Genomic DNA, 25,888 nt, shown 5'->3' with positions numbered 1-25,888 from the left:
TGTGGTGTGTTCTCTCTGTGTCTGCGTGGGTTTCCTCCGGGTGACTGTCTGTGAGGAGGAGTGTGGTGTGTTCTCCCTGTGTCTGTGTGGGTTTCCTCCGGGTGACTGTCTGTGAGGAGTGTGGTGTGTTCTCTCTGTGTCTGCGTGGGTTTCCTCCGGGTGACTGTCTGTGAGGAGTGTGGTGTGTTCTCTCTGTGTCTGCGTGGGTTTCCTCCAGGTGCTCCGGTTTCCATCCCACGGCCCAAAAACCCTCGTTGGTAGGTGGATTGGTGACTCAAAAGTGTCTGTAGGTGTGAGTGTGTGTCTCCCTATGAAGGACTGGCGCCCCCTTCCGGGAACAGACAATGAATCAATGAATAATTAAATTCTTAAGTTTTAAAAATTAAAGTTCATTGAAATGTACCAATGTTTCTTCCTTCCCCTGCAGAGGTCTTAAGATTTTAGTTCTGACGGCAAGGGGATGCTTCTTTAGTTTATTATTTTTTCCTAATCTTGTTATTGCTGCTGGGAGAGGTTTATGTTGCTCCGCAGCCGGTTGCAGATGGAGAGATGATCACAGAGGAATCTGAGGTTTCTGAGGAAGGGGACGAGAATGAGCAAGAGTCTGTGGGCTGTGATTTCTCGGCACAAAGCAGATCTGTATAAAACACAGTCCTCTGCTCTCTGACTCGCTCTGAATTAAACAGGAAGCAGTGGATTGATTATGAATGACCCCCGCGCTGTGGAAATAATCCATTAGGCCTAGACCACTGTCCTTGAACAAGTCTCTCTCTCTCTCACTCATATTCTATTTCTGTTCATATCTTCTATATCACATTTAATCACAGCTGAACAAAGACTGGGGTTCAGTCCCCAGCTTGGGCAGGAACATCATGCTATACTCTTAACAGTCCTTGGGCAAGACTCCTAATGCTACAGATTTAAATTGCACTGGATGAGGGCGTCTGCCACCTGCTGTAAATATAAACAACAGGTTGTTTTCTCTTTGTAGCGTCCTGCTGCCAGTTCCAGCACATTTTCTCTCATAAGCTGAATAATCAGATCACCATTTCCTCTGACTGGCAAGCACATTCATCTCTGATGTGCACTAAACAACCCAGCGGAGACCCCCGGAGTGTGCTGTTTTCCTCTACACTCTACAAGCTCTCCTCCACTTTCTTTTGGACCGAATGCTGGAGCTGTCAACCAGGGCTAGTGGCGCTAATAGGCGGCTGTTATTTGAGCGACGTCCATTATGAAAGTGGTGTGAAAGTCCCAGCAGTGGACGCTCGACTGTTCCCCGAGCTGCAGTCTGACAGCCCCATGAATCCTGGGTGGCGTAAGTGTGGGGTAATTTAAAGAGGCAGGAAATGGGAGTAAACATGGCGGAACAAACCTGCAGCCCACTCAGCCACGATTAATGGAGCCCTGTAAAACCTGGAAGTGGAGCCCTTTACGCTCAAGTGCAGTCTCTGTGTTTTCTCTGTGTCCTGTGTTCTTTTTTCTTCCACTCATCCTTTCACACCCACACCCTCTTGTTTTCTTTATATCCATCCTTCTCCGATAGGTCAGACCAGATACCAATACGGAACCAATCAGCCACAACATTGCAGCCACTCACTGTCTTTTTCTTAGCTCCACTGAGCAGACGGGAGCACTTTGTAGTCCAACAATTACAGACTGTAGTCTACCTGTTTCTCTGCATACTTTGTTACCCCCCGTTCCCCCTGTTCCTCAGCGCTCAGGACCCCCACAGAGCAGGTGTGATGTGGTGGTGGATCATTCTCAGCGCTGCAGTGACACTGACGTGGTGGTGGTGTGTTATTGTGTACTGTGCTGGTGTAGAGTGTATCAGACACAGCAGTGCTGCTGGAGTTTTTAAACCCCTCAGTGTCTGGACTGAGAACAGTCCACCGACCAAAAACATCCAGCCGACAGCGTCCTGTTTGTTTTATTGTTTTATTTATTTAATGTTACACTTATACAGCGCATTTCTAGAAACCCAAAGAAGCTTTACAATCAACACCGCTCAGAACACCATTCCACTGGTCACTCCCACACATTCACACACAACTCCATGCTCTTGGACTGTGGGAGGAAACCTACACAGACACAGGGAGAACATGGAATCTCCACCCAAACGGGAACCCAAGAACCCAGCGCTGAGAGGCGAACGTGCTCACCACCAAGCCACCGTGCCGTACCGTCCGTCCTGTGTCCACTGCATGGTCTCGACTCCCTGACCCTGACCATTGAACAACAGGGGGAAAGAGGGCTAACAGGGTATGCAGAGCAACAGCTGAACAACAGTGTGTAAATGTAGAACTACAGAATGATCCTGTATGGTCAGTGGAGGTGAAGGAGGTGATAGTTATGTTATGGCGGATTGGTGTATGTTAGCAACGCATAAAACAACTGTAATGTTGCTGGGGTTTTTTTGTACCTCGTGTGAATTAACTTTTACAGAGAATAATAACCTTTATCTGAACAGAGTGTAGCAAAGTGTGTGAATGTCCTACTCTGTCCCTCCTCCGTGTGAATAGTCAGAGACAGCCTGCAGACTTGTGAACACACACACATGCACCTTTGTGTATCCTTCCATGACAGGGCGAGTGACGCAGTTTTCGTCTGAAACTTTGATACGGGAGAATAAATGAATCACGGTTCACTCCCCAAAAGCAAACACACAGAGAGACACCCGAGACACAAAGCGTCCACAGCAGGTCACGTCTTATTTCTCTGACCTTTGTCAGGCCTTTATTTTAATCCATTTAATAAATCATCATCAAACAGTATCCTAACCCCCACCGCTGACACTGCTACGTCTTCTTTTTCTCCCTCATGCTTTTCTCCGACAAATGTCTTTTACAGAATTCCTTTTTCTTATAATAATCCTGAAGGAATAACGCAACACTGGCCTGCGCTCCACAACTTTATATCTTTAAAGGCAGTTAACAGCCACAGAGCTCTCGGCCTTCTCTTCCTTCTCACAGCCGTCCACATGTGGGAAACTGCATCGCGGTCCTGGCCGGGGAACGAGGGCGCAACTCCCAGAGATTTAGACCTCTTCATGAAACACGTCTGAGTGGAAGAGGAATGTGTTTAAAAATGAAACAATGAACAGAATCGAGGTGTGAAACCTGGACACCACCGCGACACATCGGCAAAGTTCTCTAGGAGGTGTTTTGAGTTATTGCACTGTTTTGAATTGAAGCGTTTACGTCCCCCCCGAATATTAACACTGTTTTGTTCATTGAAACGCGATAGATGTACAGTGTACAATTAATTGTGAAGTTAATTTTGTTTTACATGTGGTCTGTTTTCCCGCTCCGGGTGACTGTCTGTGAGGAGTGTGGTGTGTTCTCCCTGTGTCTGCGTGGGTTTCCTCCGGGTGACTGTCTGTGAGGAGTGTGGTGTGTTCTCCCTGTGTCTGCGTGGGTTTCCTCCGGGTGACTGTCTGTAAGGAGTGTGGTGTGTTCTCCCTGTGTCTGTGTGGGTTTCCTCCGGGTGACTGTCTGTGAGGAGTGTGGTGTGTTCTCCCTGTGTCTGCGTGGGTTTCCTCCGGGTGCTCCAGTTTCCTCCCACAGTCCAAAAACACACGTTGGTAGGTGGATTGGTGGAAAAGTGTCCGTAGGTGTGAGTGTGTGAGTGAATGTGTATCTGTGTTGCCCTGTGAAGGACTGGCGCCCCCTCCAGGGTGTATTCCTGCCTTGCGCCCAATGATTCCAGGTAGGCTCTGGACCCACCGCGACACTGAACTGGATAAGGGCTACAGATATTGAATGAATTCTAGCCATTTTTGCTCAGTTTTCTTTCTTCTCCATTCCACCCTTTTCTCTGTTTTTACACATTGCTCTTATCCCTCCGGTCTCTGTCTGTTTTGCTGCATTTAACCTCAACGATTAACCCTTTACTGCGCTCAGGGATGTTTTTGGACGGCTGAATCTGTAGTAGATGACTGTGTGCCATCTTTTCCTTCTGTAATCATTGCTTTTTCTATTTCGTTTGATGAATCGCAGAAGTGTGTGTAAATCTGGCTCTACTTCAGTAGGTTTACACGACTTTTTCTCCACTCCACTTTCCAGCCACGGTGGTGCTAAATGTGGCTGAAACATGGCACTCGTGTATTTATTTACATAAATCCTAATGTAAAGTCCTCCCTGATGTTGCCTCAGATTGGGAGCAGTTGTGTTTAACTGTGTCTGTGTGCACACACAGGGCCTATCAGATTAATAAAGCACCATGAAACGCACTTAAAAGAGACTTTTACAAACCTCAATGGTTGAGAGAGGGATTTTTACACATGTTTAGTGGCCTGTTAAGTCTCTTTAAAGAGCTGGCACCTCCTCACTAACAGCGTGGGGAAGTCTCTTTCGGGTTCTGTCGACTGAGAGGCTGGTGATTGGCGAGGGGGCTCCGCATCATCGCTTTCAGTCAGCGGTGTTCACACAGTCCAGTTTATGATGAGTTATTCAGTCAGGAAGCTGCAAAGCAATATAAAGGAGATCATAAAGAGACACTCGAGGAGCTTTCTTAGCCAGAAGCAAATGGAGGAGTGGTGTCTACAGCTCTCTGATCTCCACACGGCTCTGAAGACCCTCAGGCACAACAGTCTCAGTCACTGTTTACAGTGAGGGGGACCCTTTAAAATATCTGAGCAGCAGAAAACCAAAACTGAGCTTTCATCAGCCTGTGGTGGGAGGGAGCGCTTAAGTTTTCAAACTGGTTTTGATCAGATTTACCACACACACACACACACACACATATTGTGCTGGTAGTAGTGTACTCCCACTACATTCAGAGGTCCCCTTACTCACAATCACACAAACACACTGCTCTGAGTTTTGGTCAGTGAACGCTCACTGAATCTCAATTAAACTGACTGATGGGCCGCACAGATCTGCCCACGACTCGCTACTGGGGTTTCTCCAATCAATTGCGGTTGTTTCTGTGAGAAACAGACACGGCCTCCAGTGCACAGTGCGATTGGTTAGGTCCACACTCAAGGGAGTGTCCTCCAAGTGAGATCACCACCATCAGTTGCATAATTTAAAAATATAGGACGGAGTAAAGAGCCAGAGAGAGAGATCTATCTCTAAGTGGCTCTTTAAAAAAGCCACAAAGGCTTCTGGCTCTTAAGCTTAGGAAGCGTCCATCCGCTTTGGGAAGACCTCGTCATGAGCTTGAACAGGCTCCAGACCCCCCACGGTGTTTGTGAAAGGTGCAGAGTGGACGGATGTGCAATGGCCATATCACAGGTTAAGAGACTTAGGAAGAGCCCAGAAAGAAACGTAGGGCCATATATAGCATCGTTTACACATGCAGTCTTTTTCCTAAAATATACGTCACCGTACACTTAGTCGTTACTGGAACGGAAAATGTGACTTCAGTTTGAGCCGCTTAAGAGTTCTGTAAAGTTTAACTCGGTCTGTATGTGAGCATTCAGCCCAAAATACAACATACACATATTTAAATGGATTTTCGTAACATACGCTCTGCAGCACAGCTTTTAATTTGTTGTTGACAAAGCCAGTGCTTTACTGCCACATCAGAGCAGCGTCGCTAGGAATTCACTTTTTTATTGTGCTCAGCTTTTAACAAATGAAAGACCACAATAGAATAACCACAGACAAGATACAACTTTAAATTCACAAACTAACATTCTCACAAATATTAATCTACTAAAGTACCAAGCTTTATTAATAATAATAATAAGGTGCAATTATTTGTCATTGTACTACGTACAACGAAATGTGTCTTCCGCATTTAACCCATCTGTGGCAATGAACACACACACTAGTGCACTAGGGACTGTGAACCCACACACACTAGTGCAATAGGGGCTGTGAACACACACACACACAATAGTGCACTAGGGGCTGTGAACACACACACACACAAGTGCATTAGGGCCTGTGAACACACACACACTAGTGCACTAGGGGCTGTGAATACACACACTAGTGCACTATGGGCTGTGAACATACACACGCTAGTGCACTAGGAGCTGTGAACACACACACACTAGAGCACTAGGGGCTGTGAACACACACACACTAGAGCACTAGGGGCAGTGAACACACACGCTAGAGCACTAGGGGCTGTGAACACACACACTAGTGCACTAGGGGCTGTGAACACACACACACACACACTAGAGCACTAGGGGCTGTGAACACACACACACACACTAGAGCACTAGGGGCTGTGAACACACACACACACACGAGAGCACTAGGGGCTGTTAACACACACACTAGTGCACTAGGGGCTGTAAACACACACACACAAGTGCATTAGGGGCTGTGAACACACACATACACACAAGTGCATTAGGGGCTGTGAACACACACACACACCAGTGCACTATGGGCTGTGAACATACACACACACACTAGTGCACTAGAGGCTGTGAACACACACACACACACACGCTAGTGCACTAGGGGCTGTGAACACACACACACACACTAGTGCAATAGGGGCTGGGGCACTAGAGGAGGGCAGCCATCCCCATTGTCCGGGGAGCATTGAGTATACAAATAAGTTTTAAAGCATTTTGGTGTGACATATAATTGTAATTCCAAACTCAAACATCCTCCCATCTTCAAACTGCTGCATAGGATTAAAAATGACAATTGTCATAATATTCAAGAAATAAACCTAAAAATGGATTACTGACATTGAAATCAGTATCTTTAAATCGTCTAAAACCTGAACTCTTGGATTCAATATCATCCCCGAAAACAGAGCTCATAAATAAATAAATAAAGGATCTCGCCTTCCGTTTTCAAACATGTTTAATTGTCATTGCCCTATTTGAGTTTGAATTACAGTTATACGTTACACAAAAATGCTTTAAAACTTATTTTATTTTGTGTCTGCGTGGGTTTCCTCCGGGTGCTCCGGTTTCCTCCCACAGTCCAAAAACACACGCTGGTAGGTGGATAGGTGACTCAAAAAAGTGTCAGAGTGTGTGAGTGAATGTGTGTGTGTGTTGCCCTGTGAAGGACTGGCGCCCCCTCCAGGGTGTATTCCCACCTTGCGCCCAATGATTCCAGGTAGGCTCTGGACCCACCGCAACCCTGAACTGGATAAGGGTTATAGATAATGAATGAATTGCATCGCAAAAGAAAGAAAGAGCTGTTCAAAAGCTGACTTCTTTTCAGAATTTTTCTGATGGTCACATCTATGTATTTTTAATCACAATTATCTCACAGTTTATAGAAAATAAATAAATAAAATAAGAGTGCCACAGAGTCACTGTTCGCTGCGTTGCATTATTTTTTAAAATTTATTCCAGTGTATTTAACCCATGTTTTTTCCCAAATCGTCTTCCAAATTATTAGGCTCCACCCGGTTCCACCATGTCACTGAGTCTCCCCTGATTGCCGTCAGCCTACAGAGGGTTGAGGAGACCACATGCTTCCTCCTAGACACACGGCCAAGCCTGATCCGTCACATCAGCTGTTAGATGCCTGTGTAGTTGGCACCGTGGGCAGTAACAGAGGGAAGCGTGTGCTGTTCTACCCGCCCAGAGAGCGAGGCCAGGTGTGATCTCTAGGGTTTCCTGGGCTCCAAAGGCTGAGGCATCTCCAGGGGATAGGGCCAGTATGCGAAAATTATTATACACGACTTGTTGTTGTTTCTCTCTAGTTCTCGGCACTGTAAATTGTTCTTTACGGCTTTATGATCCTTGCAGTGTATTTTCTGCCCACCTCTAACCCCAACCCTTCCATGCTGTGGTCATTCAGATGCTCATCTGAAACCTTGACCCATAACTTCACCCCAGTCCTGGCCCAGCCTTGGAGAGTTGGGGCAGTGGAGCGCTCAGTGGGGACAGGCTGGGCAGGGCAGAGCGGTGAGGGAACTCCAGTGAGAAGGGTTAGAGCTCCGGGAGAGGGGATTTCAACAGAACGAGAAAAGTGACCTCATCTCAGTTTTATTGCCAGGGGGTTGAGGGGATGGGGGGGGGACCCAAATGTTTTTGAGGGATATTCTTTAAACAAGCAGTTTATGCAGGCGGGCGCCCCAAAATGAGAGCGACTCTTTAATTTGCCTCTGTGAAAGCACCACTTCCTGCTCAAAGAAACATTGTTTGCTTTCAAAATACTCCGTTATAACACGGCCCGTTGTCTTTTTTCCCTTTATGCAGATTTATTGAAAAGGGGCTTGATTGCTTTAGCAGATCTAGACCTAGCCCCTCAGTTTCCCCTTCTCTCTCTCTCCCCCTCCCTCTGTCTCTCTCTCCTCCTCCCTCCTTCTGTCTCTCTCCCCTTACTGGCACTGATGAAATCTCAGTCTGGACCGAGCCAAGGCCAGACCCGATTGCAGCCTCCATCTTGATCCTGTGACTTAACCACACAGCCAGGGGAGCACTCAGCCCCTCAGCCTTTTTTTTATTTTCTCCCCCTCTCTCTCTCTCTCTCTCTCTCTCTCTCTCTTCCTCTTTCATTCTCCCCGTCTTCTTCACCTTCACTCTCTAGGGGCATGAAAGGCCATGAGGTGGAAGAGCAGTTGTAAGTCAATACCAAGAGGAGTGATGCAGAGGGGCAGAGGTGAAATGTGTGATGAGCAACGCGGGGCCCGAAGGTTTAAGAGCGGATGGAAACCCGCGTGTCGTAAAATGTTGGCAGAGGAAGTGTGTGTTGTCATACAGTGTGTGATCCTTTATCATCTCAGAGTCATTGATTCAGAACTTCAGCACTCACCCAGTGACCTGTGCTCATCTGTTGCTCATGACTGGGGGGGAATGTTACTGAGAATGACATCACAGCTGTGGGTTAAGCTCAGTTTAAACTTGTGTAGGATGTAGTACCTCTTCCACACTCCACTATAGAATCTGTCACTTATTGTTTGTGTGTGTTGTGCTGGTGTAGAGTGGATCAGACACAGCAGTGCTGCTGGAGTTTTTAAACCCTGTGTCCACTCTCTGTCCACTCTGTGAGACACTCCTCCCTCGTTGGTCCACCTTGTAGATGTAGAGTCAGAGACAGTAGCTCATCTGTCGCTGCACAGTGTGTGTCGCTCGTCCTCTAGTCCTTCATCACTGACACAGGACGCTGTCAGCTGGATGTTTTTGGTCGGTGGACTGTTCTCAGTCCAGACACTGAGGGGTTTAAAAACTCTAGCAGCACTGCTGTGTCTGATCCACTCTACACCAGCACAACATGTTGTGACAATACGTTGTGCTCCCGCATGGTCAACAGAACAAGGAGAAGCTGAAGAGTTAGAGAGTCCTGTTTTTATTTGTGTACATGTGTGTGTCTAGGTGTTAGAGAGATGTGGCCCAGCTCTGCCGCTGGATCTTCCTCTGGCGGAGCTCTTCCTGCCCTCATTAATCCAGCGGCGGTTTATCTGCAGCTGTGCAGCTCAGAGAGGACCCCGCGGTGAAGGTGTGATAACACCAGATAGCAATCGACAGTGATAACAGAGTCTAATGCACAGGGAAAACATTCTCTGCTCTCCTCTCTTTCCCATCTCCCTGCCCATTCTCTCTCCCGCTCTCCTCTCCCATTTTTAGGTCAAGGCTGAGAGAGGAAACCAGTTTGGAGACAGATAGTGAGACAGATACCTCCTCTTTATCTAAAGCTTTAAATGTTATCTTTACTGCTCTGTTTTTACAGAGGATTTTTGCTAAACACACATTGTAAAGTGGGAAGAAGCAGCAGTTCCCCACCCTGGTAGACTCTGGTCAGGCCAGAGAGCTTTAGTCACTTTGTGCTGTTCAGATTTTAGATTTATGGCATTGATCTTGGAATGAATGAGTCTTTTACTTACAATTCTTAATCAGCGTCCACAAAATGGCCAGTAGATTGCCATCTGACGACACACAGCTGTGCTGCAATTGGCCTCAATGCTCTGGTCAGTTAATCACATAATAAATAGAGGTTTAAATTGCTTGTGAATGTCATTAGTCGACCAGTGCTTCTGCATTTAACCCGTTCATAGCAGTAAACACACACTGTTGTGCACTAGGGCAGTGACCTTTCAGTTTTCCTTTAAGCCTTAAGCTATGGCTGCATATGTTTGACCTCATACACACACACACACACATCTAATGTAGTGTAATGTCTACCACATTTGATCCATCCGTGGCCTCTGTGTGTGTGTGTGTGTGTGTGTGTGTGTGTACTGCCCCAGTCCAGTGAATCCCCGGCGCTCAAGGAGCAGTTGGGGGTTAGGTGCCTTGCCCTTAGGTGCGTCAGCCACGGATTGAGGGAGGAGGACAGTGCTGTCCACCCCGCTCCCCTCCCCCAGTTTTCCTGCCAGTCACGGGGGTCGAACCAGCAACCATCCATCCCCACTCCAGCTCCTCTAACCATTAGACCACGACTGCCTTCAGGTCAATCCCTCCTTTCTTTCCAAAGCTGGCTTGTCTCTTTCCAGTGCTGTTCCACACTTTTAAATGGCTGTTCAAATTTAAACGAGGGCTAGTCGTCCAAAGCCTGCAGCTCGTCAGCCGCCAATATTTTGCAATAAGACCACAGAACTGTTTTCTTTGGCCCCTCCAGTGCAAAACTGTCAAATTTAACAAGGTTAATGATGAAGACATCTGTAACAATAACGAGAGGTCATATTCATACTTCATAAAATACACCTCTTTTATGTGCGCTCTTATGTAAGCTTGGACAGCGTCGCCTTTTCATAATTTAAAAAAATAAAATAAAACAAAACGTCGTGGTTCGTGTGGGATGGACAGAGCTAGTTGTCAGGCCTGTGTTTGTACAACTGCAGGGCAAACAGGCAGCGCCGAGGGTGACGAGCTCCCGTTCCTGATTCACACAGAGCTAGCGCTAATGCTAAGTCAGGCTCCAGGGGGAGGTCTGCGACAGATATGCCTAGGAAAGTCTTTCCATATCGGGCTTTCATGGCAACATGGAGAGGGGGAAGCATTGAATCCTTCGGGGAAGATAAGACGGAGACGGAAGTGGGCCAGGCACCCAGTTCTGAGAGCAGCAGCATCAGGATATGAGTGATCAAAAGCAAGGATATTAAGTAGTTACACTTATCAAACTATTTTCACTGGAAAGAAGCCACACACCTGCCATCGATACTGCAAGGAAAGCATCACGGAGCAAGCCAGGCAGGTCAAACCCTGGAATCTGAATCTGATGAAGCCTAGCGTCCTATGCTCCACAGCACATGAGTTCCAGGTGTATGGCATAGCCCAGATTTAGCCTTGTGCTTTAGGCCTCGTCACATCTGACGACCCCCTTGGGAGCCTGGGACCTGACACATCTGCCTTGAGAAAATAAAGAGACGAAAGAGAGGAGCAGGCGAGATGGAGAAAGAGAGTATTGAGTCATATGAGGAGGGTTAATGAGGCTCGTCTAGGGCTGATATATGGTGCCCCGTGTGAGGTGGAGGGGTGCAGTCGGGCAGAGCATGCTGCCTTTCCAGGCTCCATTAAGAGCAGACAGTGGGGAACTGAAGCACAGGGAGGATCTAGACTGGCTCTGGGCCTCACAGTACAGACAAATGGGCTAAAGAGCTAAAGGGGAGGCTCTCACCTTCGCTGCAGGTCTGAAAGGCCAGGCTGGTGGAGCTGGACAGCATACAGTGTACAGTGTTGGCTGTGATTTTCAGGAAAAAAACTGGATAACCTCAGGCAGTAGCTCAAGCCTAATTTATACTTTTGCGTCGAACCTACGCTGTAGGCAACGTGTTGATGCTAAACTCGACACATCTCTTCTTTCCTGGCACCTCATATAATTCTGCTCGGTCCCAAACAACGACCTCCTCCCTAAATAGTGCACTTTAAAGGTTTCTAAACCTAATACTACTACACCAGCGGCGATTGCTCTAAGACTGCAAGGGTAGCTCAGCTTCCCCTAAAATGTCAAAAAATAAGTGATCAAATATATACTGTTGTGTGTACATGTCATTGAAGAAACATGCACTACAACGCGCTCAACTTTTGTTCAGAATCAGCTTCTTATCACTGGTAAAGACGCGGCTTTCCTCTCAATCATTCCCGCAGCTTCACAGTGCTTTAAACAGACGCTGAGTGTCCACAGAGTTCAATTGCGAAGCAGCGAAACGAGACGAGCCATTGGATAAATGCTGGGCTTTGTCCCGCCCATCGGACGCTCAGCGTCTCTGGGGGTCTATGGGGCAGTGGGCTGGCCTCGGCCGGCCCGGACGCTCAGCTTCTGCATGATGATTGGATGATCTGTCTGAGGCTGAATCCCTTTTTGATTGACAGCGAAATGAGCGAATCAGCGATCCTTTGGTGTAAAGATCCGTGGGAGCACAGGCGGACACACTTCACATGGGCCAAGGCCGTTTAAGCAGCCTAGCTCTGCTGGCCATTGAGAGGACACTAGTCAAGTCCCTGGAAAAGACGCCTTGTTGGTACGACAGGGTCACAGATCATTTTCTTAAAAAGGACACATTTTATGATGTAGGCCGAAATTGAGCTTCCCCTCCATGAAAGACCAGCATCCGCCACTGTACTACACCACTACGTATATTGTGTACTACAGAGTGTAGAGGAAGGTGTTTACGAGTCAGCCCTAGTGGTGTGATGGTGTAACTGCAGAGCGATGCAGAAGTAAAAACGCTCACAACGGCGTAGGGCTCCTGCTTCATGTCAACGAAGAAATATAAACGGGCCTTTAAATCGACCTTTTATAAACCTTCTGCCCCTTCTGAGGCTGGTCTGACATCAGCAGATTGGTTTGATTTATACATCTTAATCTTTTATATGTTTCCTTTTCTCAGCTTCTTGAGAGACCTTTCAGACCCACAGCTGTGAGTCCTGTATCTCTCAAAGACGAAATCCTTCTGGTGACAGTTCTGATGGTCCTCTGGGTTCTGTAATGGTAGCAGTAAGTTTAGGGGTCCAGTTTTCTCACTACATTATATTTTTTTAGTTTCTGTGACCCGGGTGCACCACTGTACTCCATACTTTAGAAGGAAAACTGCGGAGTTACGTTAAAAAATATTCCTCTCTGATGCACCACCCCAGAGCTGGCGGTCCCTAATTAACAGAGTTATGAACTCAGCAGCACTACAACTTGTTGTTAACTCCCAGTTAACAGTAGCAGCTTCATCAGAGCACAGATTTTACTTAACCCTTAGAAGTCACAGTCATTAGCGGTGACAGCTTAAGCAAGGAGCGAAGAGGCTACACACACACACACACGCACACACACAGTCTTGTATCTGTGGATAGCGGGGACATTACATAGACTTCTATTCATTTTGTGGAGTTTATCATTTCTTTTTCCATGAATACTACTAGCTTAAGCCTAATCTTAAAACCCAGTCTTAAAACGTCTTCACCTTAAAATGTTATGATAACGTTGTGGGGACCACCAACTGGACCAGTGTGTAATATGTACACACATAAGTAAATACATATATGTAAGTTAGATTTATAGAGTGCACACGGCAACACACACACACATTTCGAGTCGCCAATCCACCTCCCAACACACCACACTCCTCACAGACAGTCACCCGGAGGAAACCCACACAGACACAGGGAGAACACACCACACTCTTCACAGACAGTCACCCGGAGCGGGACTCGAACCCACAACCTCCAGGACCCTGTGTGACTGTGACACCTACCTGCTGCACCACCGTGCCACCCCTATAGAGCATATAGATGGTGTATAGATGTGTCCAACTACAGACTGAACACATCCCAGTTCCTCCTTCAAGTTCTTAAGCCCTGTTTTCTCAGAGGGACCAGTGATCATTTACATCGTCTCTTGGCTTTCCTCGGGGGTTTGTTTGTGTACGCGTGAATTAAGAGGCACCTGCTGTTCCAGCTCCATGTTTCCTGATCAGCTTGGCCCATCACCCTGCTGTCCACTCTCTTCCCTCCTGGACCTTACTCTTCACATAAACAGGGTGGAAAAAGGATCTCTGCAGTAAAGATAACCCCACCTGTGATTATCATTATCCTGAGGTGCTGTAAAACCCTTAAACCCCCTTTTTAGTGTAACTTTCTTTTAATGAGCGGAAAATTAAACCCTTCGAATGAATTCCATGAGAGGACTTTCTCTATAATGACTTAAAAAGAGGCACTTTGTGGAGGTGATCCATTCCAGCAGGATTTTAATAGCTGTGTTAACTGGAAGGCAGGCAGAACCTGAGTGGATGTGTGTGTGTGGAGTGTGTTTTCCGTCTCTCCATTTGGGGCAAGTGGAAGGGGAAGGTTAACCTCACCTGGCTGACTGCTGCTTCACACCTCCGTGAATTCTCACTCTCTCGCACTCATTTGCACCTCTGCTCTTTATTTAAACACATGCTCTCAGCACAGAGTCTCTTCCTCTGTTTGGGCGCGCACCTCGTCTTGTGTTTCCGTGACCCAGCTGGATTTTGCTTTATTAAGCCTTGCCTTTAAAATCTTCCTCCCTGACACACCACCCCAGAGCTGCTGGTCCCTAATTAACAGAGTTATGAACTCAACAGCACCAAAAACGTGTCGCTACCTCCTAGTAGCAGCTTCATCAGGGCACAGATTTCAACTTAACCCTTAGAACTCCCAGTCATTAGCGGTGACTGCAAAATAATAGGAGAGGGAAAGTACGAAGTGAAAGTGTGGATAATTGATCAAGTTTTACCCCATTAAAGGGGATGTTTGGAGTAGCTGAGGGAGTCCTCACCCGTAGACGATGAGCGTAGTGGTGGTCAATTTAATTTTACACTGAATATAATAGAATGTGTCTAACCTGAGAGAATAAAGGAAAGATCTCCTGACCTTAGAGTTCTTTCTCATTGATCTCATTGAATCAAGCGCTGAACTTTCAGTACATGCTTTTTAAACTCTATCACCCTGCAGGTGGCGCTGTTACTGAGTATCAGAAGTCCAGTCGTAGGCGCGAAGCCACGCGCCACCTGCAGGGTGATACTGCTCTTATTACTAAAAGTAATAAGGACCAACACATTATGATTTCTTTGTTTAATTATGTATTTATTACATAATTAAATCTGGACTCGCTGAGGACTGAGGCTGAGTAACACACAAATGTTGTCCTTTGTGTAGGTCTATGTTAGCGCAGGCCAGTCTTTGAACAGGGGGGTGGCTCTGTGGGAGAAAGAGAGACAGAGCGATCTGTGCCCTGCTGTAGATGTGAAGTCTAGTGGGTTTCCTCCGGGTGACTGTCTGTGGGGAGTGTGGTGTGTTCTCCATGTGTCTGCGTGGGTTTCCTCCGGGTGACTGTCTGTGGGGAGTGTGGTGTGTTCTCTCTGTGTCTGCGTGGGTTTCCTCCGGGTGCTCTGATTTCCTCCCACGCTTCAAAAAACACGTTGGTAGGTGGATTGGCGGCTCAAAATTGTGTAAGTGTGTGTCACCCTGTGAAAGACTAGCTCCCCCTACAGGGTTCCCGCCTTGCGCCCAGTGATTCCAGGTAGGCTCCGGACCCACCGCAACCCTGAATTTGATAAGCGCTTACAGACAATGAATGAATGTTTAATAGGACACACCTGTAAAGTGGAGTGATACATGTCAGTGAAAAGTCCCAGTGTGGTAATACTGTGTATCAGCACTCAAGGGACATCTCTCGTCCAATCAGATTAGTCGTTCACAACCGACAGTTGTATGAATTTTGTCCATTTGTTTTTATGTGAATTTGATACATGTGCAGATTGTTTTATATGTATTTAACCTTTGTTTTCATGTTGTCCATGAGGAGTATAACAAAATGTCAGAATACTCCAGTCTTGTGTGAACTGTATGAACTGAATGGACTGACGCTGACCTCCCACTGTCTCCCCCCTGCAGCTGGAGTCAGAGCTGGAGCACTGCGAGAGGGAGAGCGCTGAGCTTCAGGAGTACGCCAACTCTGTCCTGCAGCAGATCGCAGACCACTGCCCCGACATCCTGGAGCAGGTGGTCAACGCACTGGAAGAGTCATGCTGACCGCCGCAGGCCCCAGACCTAACCAGCTCTCCTGGAAAAACTCATCACCAAAGCCAAACCTGCCTCCTCTCACTGGCTTTCCCTAACTACCCACCGCCTATAAAAGCTCAAGGACACCAGTGCACATCCACACACACACACACACACCTTCAAAGAGCAGACAGGAAGGACAGGAATAAGCAGAGTGTAAAGGGGGAGTGCATCCGTTCGCAGAAGTGCCGGGGCCTGCTGAACAGCACTCGTGGGGGTCAGCATCAGCACCTGGACCGGAGCTCTCTCTCTCTCTCTCTCTCTTCCCCTCACTCTGTCCATCACCACCCACTTTCTGTCCTTTCATCTGCTGGTTTACCAAATGTGTTTACAGTGTACGCACACACACAAACACATGGAGGAAGAGGCTTAGATAAACAGGATTAGGTGCGGTATTAAAGGAGAAGCTCGTTAACTAGCAGTATATCAAAAATCGTGCCCCCGCCTGGAGACGAGCTCTCTTCGGGCTTAACCTGCCTCAGGCCTCATAAATCCGCACATGTGGTGGAGAGCTTACACACACAGGGTCTTTCTGAACACAATTCACATGTCCTTGTCCTTTTTGTTACACCTCTCGATGTCACTTTAATTTTGGATCTGTTACGCAGAGGAATCATTAGACTTTAGAGCAGACGGTCACTTTCACTTCCACGCTTCCATCACAGCTTCCTTCAACACTTCAGGTCGCACTCAGCTTAGATTTCTAACCCACGTCCCGCCCTGAATTCCCTGAGACGTGGGATAGCGTCGTCCATGCTGTTGATTGTTTGTCTACAAGAGCAGGGGCGAAGATTCGGCGCTGGTTTTGTAGGCTCGATGCTGCTACCGTTTGTCCCTTTCGTGATCGAGGCTCTGATGTTAAGGAAGTACAGGAGGTGCATGGTCATCGACACAAAAGCTCTCTCTATAGCTGTCTTTATATCGTTCTGACGTAGGTAAATTATGTTTTTATTGTCTAACAGCCCGTCGCACACAGGAAACTCGGGGTTCGCAAAGGGTTTGTGTTTTATTTTTGTTGATTGTTGTGGTTGTATTTCTACAGTTGCCAGGGCGAGGGCTACAACAGCGTGACTATATTTAGGCAGTAAAGAAGTTTATTGGTTCCCTTGCTCCCTTTCCTCGGCTCGGGCGGCGACGGGGTCATGGTGAGGCTGGTCGGCGTGTGATATGACGTCTCTATCTTTGAGATTATCTCTGTTTTCTCTCCCTCTCTCAAACTGGGACCCCCTTTTGTCGCACGGATCATAGTTTATGATTATATGGGTCTCTATCTGCAGTCCTCTTCGAGGTCCGAACATCAGCGCGATAAGATGTAGCCTTGTTAACTATTGCCTCATGACCTGCCTGTTTTTGCCATTGCTTTAAAATCCAGAGCTGATTGCTTGTCTGTGGATGACACTAGGCGTAGCCTTCCTCCTTGTTTTCTTGCCTGTCTTACACCACCCCTCCCTTGTTTCTGAGCGTGGAGGTCATAGCTGTAGCTGAACTGTTGCTCATCCTCTGATAAGCCGGAAAATGGCCTGGAAATCTGTTATCTCCTTGTACTTTTGAAGACACACACTGCCATGCCATCAAAGGCAACACACACTGGGATTAGTTTGATGAGTTTGACAAGGTGAGCTGGGCTAATGTTACTTTACACTGTTTCTAATGTCCTTCACTTCAAACACTGCGCTCACCTGTGTCCGTAAGGAGTCCAGCACCTTCTAAAACCTACTGTAGAAACAGACTCATCGGCACGTGGGTAGAAATAATAGCGCGTACAATGAAGAGGCAGTCTAAGTGTGAAAAAGCATGCACCTGTGTCCTCTGTGACTCAGATTAAAGCAGTATTTTCAGTGCTGCCTCAGATACACAATTGTGATCATTGAAATGTGTCAAAAAACAGGAAAATACTTTAATTTTATATTATTTATCGGCTAATAGCAACGTTCACAATGGCTTGGTAGACGTTTAAAGGAACACTAGGTAAGATCTGGTGTTGGGAGGTCTCTGACCCATCTCCAAAAGTTACACAGTGCAGTTTCTGTGGTGCTGAGCTCAAATACGCAAGGGCAGAGGCTCTGTTCTCCCTGTTACAGCTCAGTGGAGCACGGCAATGATTATAAAGCTGTGACCTTAACACAAAAATACTACCTAGTGTTTCTTTAAGGTGACCGAATTAAAACAGGGGTAAACCCCTTTTTCTTAAAATCCCTGTAGTTTATACGTTATTGCGAATCAGTCATAAATATTAAAGACATTCTGTGTTAAAATGTCATTAGCCCCTAGTTCACAGACGGATAAAAGACGAGGCTAAGTCATGGTGCCGGTGGTGGTTTACTCAGACCCAGACCGGCCACTTAGCCTGAGTCACACAAAGCCCGCAGCTTGTCTTTCGCCATGTCTTCTCCACTGATTGACACTAATTATAAACTGCTGTAAGCCCTGAGCTGCCTGATGCGATGGTTAGTGTATTGAATGATCCAAAGGGCAGGAAGATCTTCCTTGAGCCAGTGTTTAATGGTGTGGTGTGTGGTCATAGTCCCTCTCTTTATGTTGGTAATATCTCAGAAACGCCCATTCGCGTGCCATTCTCACCCTTGGCACCAGAGGTTTTATTACAGTGACTACATGGCATGTCCATAAATTATTTTATGGCTTTTTATCCTGCTGTAAAGGCTCCTAATGTGGCTCCTTAAGCAAGGGCAGGTCATGAAGGTCTGTCCTGAGATCACAAATGGCTACAGTGAATGCTCACCTATCCCCTCCCCACCCCGCACTCCTCTGTCTGTCTCTCTCTCTCTTGTCTTACTGCCTCTTCCACATGTATACACTGTACAGAGTTTTGGCTTGGCACTCTGGGGTCTCTGAAATATGGGGCTCAGCTATCAAGGCTGCAGCTGAATATCTGAGCTTAGACTAAACACAGGCTTCTCACACACATGCTTACTCTTACACACACACACACACACACACATCCTAAGGATTTATGATCTTGAGGATCCGGGGTTTTAACTCTGCTCTCCCTGCCTCCATTCGATTTAAAATATCTCTGAGAATTCACAAACACAACAAAAAAAAAAGCAGTGATAACCAGGAACAGACGAGAGAGTGAAAGAGAATAGCTCTCTGTGTGTGTGTGTGTGTGTGTGTGTGTGTGTGTGTGTGTGTGTGTGTGTGTCCGTCAATCCATGTGTCAGAGGTAGTGATTCACACTGTCTCTCCTGCTCTGGTATTTGTGTGATTGCGGGTTTTGGGCCGAGCTAATCACACAGGGGAGAGGAGCAGTGTGGAAATTCCCTGCAGGCTTTGGATGACTCCCTCTGTGGGGAGTCTCCTGAGGAGCAAACATCACTGCCCTGGCTTCTGCACCCTGTCCCAGACTAATGTCCACTCACTGCACGCCAGTCATCATGAGGAGGCCGAGACCTGTCTGTAGGCGACCGTGCGGTTTCGCTGCCGAGGCACGGCTTTAGTAGAGACGCTCCGGAATGGGGATAAGGGAAAATGGGAGCTGTGATCGGATTCCAGAGTTAGTATCTGCCAAAGCGGATACAGGGTCGTGTAAACAATTATAGAAACTGGGACTAGGTTCATCTGGAATTAGCCGTACAGAGAAATATAACACCACCTAAAGGTTTAGATCTTCAGGATTATGATCGGTGGTTGGTGGAGAGTGCAGGGAACACCGCTGGCATCAGCACGGAAGAGCAGGGTTCAGTTCCCCGCTCGGGTACGCTCACCTCGATTAATAGCCAGGAACGTAACTCTCTCAAATCTGTTTACAATCTGTCAACTCTGTCCATTTTTTAAGCAAAAATATGGTGTTTTTACCCACTGCCTCTTTGTAGTTGCTCAAAACGTACACACAATAAAAGCCACCCACTTTCGCATTCTGTTAGACTCCATAAAGACAGGTCTCCGCATGTGACTCAAACACAGGAGCCACACACTAACCAGCCCCTTGTCACTGACAGAATGAATTATATACATCCATCTGCTTTATTTACACACACTTTTACACTTTTTGCAATGGGTGTATTTCACAATAACGCATGTTTACAGCCTGAAATCAGCATCCGTGGAGTTAGCAAGCGTTCTACTCCTTTCTAAACAGAGGAGGAAGTAATCGGCCGTGAGTCACAGACGCAGCAGATAGGAGTTGCTGAAGTAGGCCTCTAACATCGAGACATCGCATCATATCCCAGTTTGGACGTTTATTACGGTCACTGCTCTCACTGCAGCTGGTCGGAGGTGGAGTGGGCTTAGCCCCGATGGAACCGAACGTCCTGTCGTGTCAGTTGTTTATTGCTCTGCACTGGGCTGAGGTGGATGAACCCATGAATCTGTTGGACCTAGAACACATGGAAATGCACAGATCTTAGCTTTTCTGAGTCCTAAACCTTAACCTAGGCCTGTGTCATTAAAAGGAAGAAGCGGGACCCTACTGTCGATGTGAGCTGTACTGGACTGTCAGCGCTAGCCTTTGAGCATCAGATTTATTTGCTATTGCTTTGCTTTCAGAGTGTGGATTAGAGGTGCTTTAGACAGCTGCGAGAACACTGCCAGAAATCTCAGTCTGGATCCGTTTCAAGTATACACACACACACACACACACACACCTCTACACATATCTGTATTTGTAAACAGTTGATGGAGGGAGATAAATGTAATTGAACTCTGATTTTGCACAGTGTCCAAAGGGAGGGAAGATGTCCATCTGAACAAAATGGCCACCGTCTGCCCGATTTCTTTAACGCAAATCGAAAACTAACGTGTGTCTCTGAAATACTTTCTAAGTGTCAAATCAAAAGCTGTTAACACAAAGATTCCCGAAGTCATTGCCGTGTGGTTGATCATGTTCTGTCGCTATGTACTCGAATTTAGATTCTTATTCTTCTTACATTCATGGTTTCTTTTTATCTTGTCTTTCTTTTGCAGCCTGTTGATACGTGTGTGACTCTGACTGCGATGTGGAGAACCATGTGTGTCTTTCTATCAGGGGTAAGGCATCCCTCCATGACTGTGCTCTCTAGAGTGTTTTTGCGATGATCCTGAGGCCGTGACCTCACAGCACTGTGGTCAGTCGTTTGCCGGTCAGTAGTCCGTTCTGTATTCACTCATCTTCAGTCATCGTTATTTACCCGGTTCCGTTTGATGGGTTTACGGGAAGAAGCCACGTTAACCATCTGCTGAAAGATCGGGCCAGTTTCTGTCTGACTGAACGGATGGGTGCCAGCTAGTGTTAGAAACTGCTCCTCCGTCAGCAGCCAGAGTTTAACCAAAACGACCCACTCATCCGTTACACTGCATTTCTGTGCTGTTACATTACACAGTGGTCACGAAGGTCAAACCAAAGACGTGCAGAGTCTATTGCGCTCACCAAGCCTGACTGTGTTGGACCTATTTTCCTGCAGCTGAAATGCAGTGAGATTTAAATTCGTATTAAATAGGGCTTGTTTTTTATGACCTAGAGTAGAGATGCAATATAATCCTGGACCTAATCTCTCACCTGTAATCACAGGCGCATGCTAAAATAAGTACTGATCTCAGTTTAATGGTTTGCTCGACTGTTAACCAAAAAGGCAGAGTCCGAGTGCACTTTCTGCACCACATCAATTTTACAAAACCTGCCTCTTAGTGGGAGGGAGGAATATCCTTGTGTGTGTGTGTGTGTGTGTTATAAGGGTATGTTTGGCTTCAGAGTTATCGATCACACCGTTCAGGTTCCCGTACGCTCGGCTCTTCTCTTTCTGCAAGACCCCTGCAGACCCTGCCTTCCGTCACAGCGGGAGCCCGTCTCTTCTACCAGCTCTCGCTGTTTTCTCCAGCACACAGAGGCACAGTCACGGAGGGGGCTCGCCCCATCCACTTTAATTTAATGCAGAAAATAAAGAATAAACTTCAGTTACAAACCTGGTCTCCTTTTTTCTTTCTCCTTCTCTTTTCTGTGGTTGTTTTTCGAGTTGAAGAGAAACTTACTGCCTTTTCTCCCTTTGTGAAAACGCTGGATTTCTGTAAAATAAGGAACAGCAGAGGGAAAGGAGTATTGTATTCATCTTTTTGCCTTTGTATATATATAAACACTTCATTATCAGCCTTGTCTCTCTGTGTCTTCTGTTGTGGGGTCACCATACCATCAAATAAACACAGCTACACAACATCGCGCTGAAGATTACGGCCTCGCATTCATCAGGGACCACTGTCCTCCCCTCGGCGATGTCTTATCTCACTACTCCCTCATGTGGGGCCCTTCCTCTGTGTTTAACCCTCGCCAGCCTGGATGTATTTTTACACAATGTAGTCCCATGATTCAGTGCTATTTTACTGTACAGTTATTATAAATTTAGATTGAATTACATTTGTATTTAGTGGCTGCTCTTATTTTCCCGGTGTATTTTAATGTCAGCAGATGTAGCAAGACTGTAAAGGATACTTTTCTGAAAGGGAATTATTTGAGTAGTGCATTGTTCTCTTACTTTACATCTACTGCGTGAACCAGTGACTGGACACATGGTTTAAAAAGTCCAGCAGCATTGCTGTGTCTGATCCACTTCTACCAGTGCAACACACATAACAAAGGTTATGACTCCAATGAGAGTGGCACTGTCGCAGTCACACAGCTCCAGGGACCTGAAGGTTGTGGGTTCGACTCCCGCTCAGGGACTGTCTGTGAGGAGTGTGGTGTGTTCTCCCTGTGTCCGCGTGGGTTTCCTCCCACAGCCCAAAAATACACATTGGTAGGTGCCACACTCCTCACAGACAGTCACCTGGAGGAAACCCACACAGACACAGGGAGAACACACCACACTCCTCACAGACAGTCACCAAGACGAAACCCATGCAGACACAGAGAGAACACACCACACTCCTCACAGACAGTCACCCGGACGAAACCCATGCAGACACAGAGAGAACACACCACACTGCTCACAGACAGTCACCCGGAGGAAACCCACGCGGACACAGGGAGAACACACCCCACTCCTCACAGACAGTCACCCGGAGGAAACCCACGCTGACACAGGGAGAACACACCACACTCCTCACAGACAGTCACCCGGAGGAAACCCACACAGACACGGGGAGAACACACCACACTCCTCACACACAGTCACCCGGATGAAACCCACGCAGACACAGAGAGAACACACCACACACCTCACAGACTGTCACCCAGAGGAAACCCACGCAGACACAGGGAGAACACACCACACTCCTCACAGACAGTCACCCGGAGGAAACCCACGCAGACACAGAGAGAACACACCCCACTCCTCACAGACAGTCACCCGGAGGAAACCCACACAGACACAGGGAGAACCCACCAGACTCCTTACAGACAGTCACCCAGAGCGGGACTCGAGCCCACAACCTCCAGGACCCTGCGCCACCGTGCCGCCCGTACGTGGATTTGCGGCAAAAAAGAAAAAAAAAAGGGTCCATAGGTGAATGTGTGAGTGTGTGTCGCCCTGTGAAGGACTGGACCCTCCAGGGTGTGTTTCCACCTTGCGCCCAATGATTCCAGGTAGGCTCTGGATCCACCTCGACCCTGAACAGGATAAGGGTTACAGACAATGAATGAATGTCTCCAGTAAACACAGTTCTGCTGCTACACAGCCCAGTGCTGCAAGGTTCGTGTGACCCCGTTGTCTCTTTTTATTTCATGTTTTTCGATAGAATTTCTAGAAGCTGTGGGTACAAACTTTTTACCCCTGCTTCCTCTGCATGGCCTCTGTTGTGTCCCCTGTGTTTGTTCCCTCCGCAGCACTATCACTCTTCCTCGGTGGAGATGTGATGATGATGATAATGGCCCCTATAAGCCTTTCAAACCAGGGAAAGCATCCAGGTGGTCTGCTGATGTGTCCTTGAGCTCCCTCCTCCTTCCACCCCTGATTATATACAATGTGAACCCCCTGACTCTAGATCAGCTGCTGATAAGACAGCCCCAGTTTACCCACCCACAAGAGCCTTCATATCAGGGAACTCATCTCTCAGTGGATTATATGGCGTGCAGTATATCACTGCACTGATAACACGGCAAGAATTTAGCACAGGGCAGTATGACACACAGCATGCCAAAGGGAATAAACGGCGGGGAAAGCACACACAGGAGGTGAGAATGTTGAAGATGTGGAGTGTGTTGTGTTGCACACTGACTGAAAGTCTGGGCGTAACACTAGATTTAGCAAAACAATGCAAATAATGCAAATAAATATAGGAAGCAGTGATTGGTGGATCACCTTGACCTGGACTAGAAATGAAACCTGTACAGTGACAATGCTTTATATTTTCCTTTGTTCTGCACTGATTCTGAGGAGAGCTGTTAAGACTAACAGCATGTGGGGGAAAGACAATCTTAAACAAATAATGCAGCCTGGCTTGGATTTAAAAGAGCAGGGGTGTGGCAAAGCTTAGCCCTGTTCCTTATTTTCCACAAGGGCACACAGACCTGGGACTTAATTAAATGTCTGTGACAAGCTTTGGTCAAAATCCCAAAAGTAGCAAACCCCACAGCAGCGTTCTCCTCTTGTCTAAACAGCCCTGTTCCTTTAAATAATAATGAGCCGCTCGCTGTTCACCCCGACCCCGAGCGCACAGCAGTGAGGAGCAGAAGCTCTGGTTTTTTGCCGCGTTCACTCGGTTCTCTGTCTTCACTGTTCTGAAATGTCTCTGACATGGTTTGATTGAGGCGGAACGGTGTAGCAGCAGGTAGTGTCACAGTCACACAGCTCCAGGGACTTGGAGGTTGTGGGTTCGGGTCCCGCTCTGGGTGACTGTCTGTGAGGAGTGTGGTGTGTTCTCCCTGTGTCTGCGTGGGTTTCCTCCGGGTGACTGTCTGTGAGGAGTGTGGTGTGTTCTCCCTGTGTCTGCGTGGGTTTCCTCCGGGTGACTGTCTGTGAGGAGTGTGGTGTGTTCTCCCTGTGTCTGCGTGGGTTTCCTCCGGGTGACTGTCTGTGAGGAGTGTGGTGTGTTCTCCCTGTGTATGCGTGGGTTTCCTCCAGGTGCTCCGGTTTTTCTACCAAAGTCCAAAAACACACGTATGTAGGTGGATTGGAGACTCAAAAGTGTCGGTAGGTGCGAGTGTGTGAGTGTGTGTCACCCTGTGAAGGACTGGCACCCCCTCCAGGGCGTGTTCACGCCTTGTGCTCAGTGATTCCGGGAAGGCTCCAGACCACCGCCGCCCTGAGTTGGATAAGCAGTTTCAGACGATTAATGAATGATTTGATCAAAGTACAACAAGGATCAAACCCCACAGCAGCATTCTCTCTCCATCTGAAAAGCCCTGTTTACCTCTTTTGCTCGGTTCTGTACATTTTCTGCTCCTATTTTGTCTATTTTACATTGTTTAACGATGAAAACAGGTCCGCTGATGTGACTGGAGAGAGTCTGATGTTTATTTAACTCTTACAAATGATACACATTCATGTGCACTGTCTTCTACCTCAAATGCAAGAGGACTGTCTAAAACCTAGTTAAAGGTTAGAGGCCGAGCGCTGTGTTCTGAAACCTCAGGCTGAATCCAGTCCTGCTGCATGTGGGTGCTTCTGGGCTCAGTGGCCTGCAGCTCGTAGATGCCCACACTAACCATTCACTGATTGGCGTCCAGCGAGGCCCCTTCGGAGCACTGTGAGCAGACAGGAGTGTACTGTAGAGGTCTCTCTGTTTAAAGTGTGTGTATATATAGCAGCGCATTTCTGCGTCTGGTTTTCACAGTGAGAGAGAGAGAGAGAGTGAGGATAAGGAGGACCGTGTGTGCGGGCGTGGAAATGATGTGGTTTCAGCCATGGCAGCCAAGAACACACTGATTGCGAGAAAGGAGGGAGGAGAGTGAAAAAGAACTTAAAATAACGGGCTGTCCATAGGAATGAGGGAAAAGCTCTGCTTCCTTTAGTTTCTCTACATCACTGACTTCACTTTCAAGGAAAACATGGCCTTGTGAATGTACGTAGGGGGAATCTGGGCTTTCTTACAGGTCACAGGACATCTCCAGGAACCTCTGTGGATGATGATGGT

The 25,888-nt window shown here is 47.3% G+C and overlaps 1 protein-coding gene across 2 annotated transcripts in view; it reads left to right on the top strand.

The window, feature by feature from the left end:
* The window catches only part of erc1b (ELKS/RAB6-interacting/CAST family member 1b), a 307,858-nt gene extending 285,908 nt beyond the window's left edge, over nucleotides 1–21,950 (top strand). For both annotated transcript variants that reach the window (XM_066667109.1, XM_066667110.1), the window contains one exon: nucleotides 15,722–21,950. In XM_066667109.1, coding sequence (XP_066523206.1) covers nucleotides 15,722–15,859 — 138 coding nt within the window. In that variant the 3' untranslated portion in view covers nucleotides 15,860–21,950. The remainder of the gene's footprint in view (nucleotides 1–15,721) is intronic.
* Nucleotides 21,951–25,888: the final 3,938 nt, after the last annotated feature.

Source organism: Hoplias malabaricus, chromosome 4, assembly GCF_029633855.1.
Source record: "Hoplias malabaricus isolate fHopMal1 chromosome 4, fHopMal1.hap1, whole genome shotgun sequence".
NCBI classification, from domain to species: Eukaryota; Metazoa; Chordata; class Actinopteri; order Characiformes; family Erythrinidae; genus Hoplias; species Hoplias malabaricus.
Note: the sequence above shows the minus strand (reverse complement) of the source record. Positions and strands in the feature narration are given on the sequence as shown.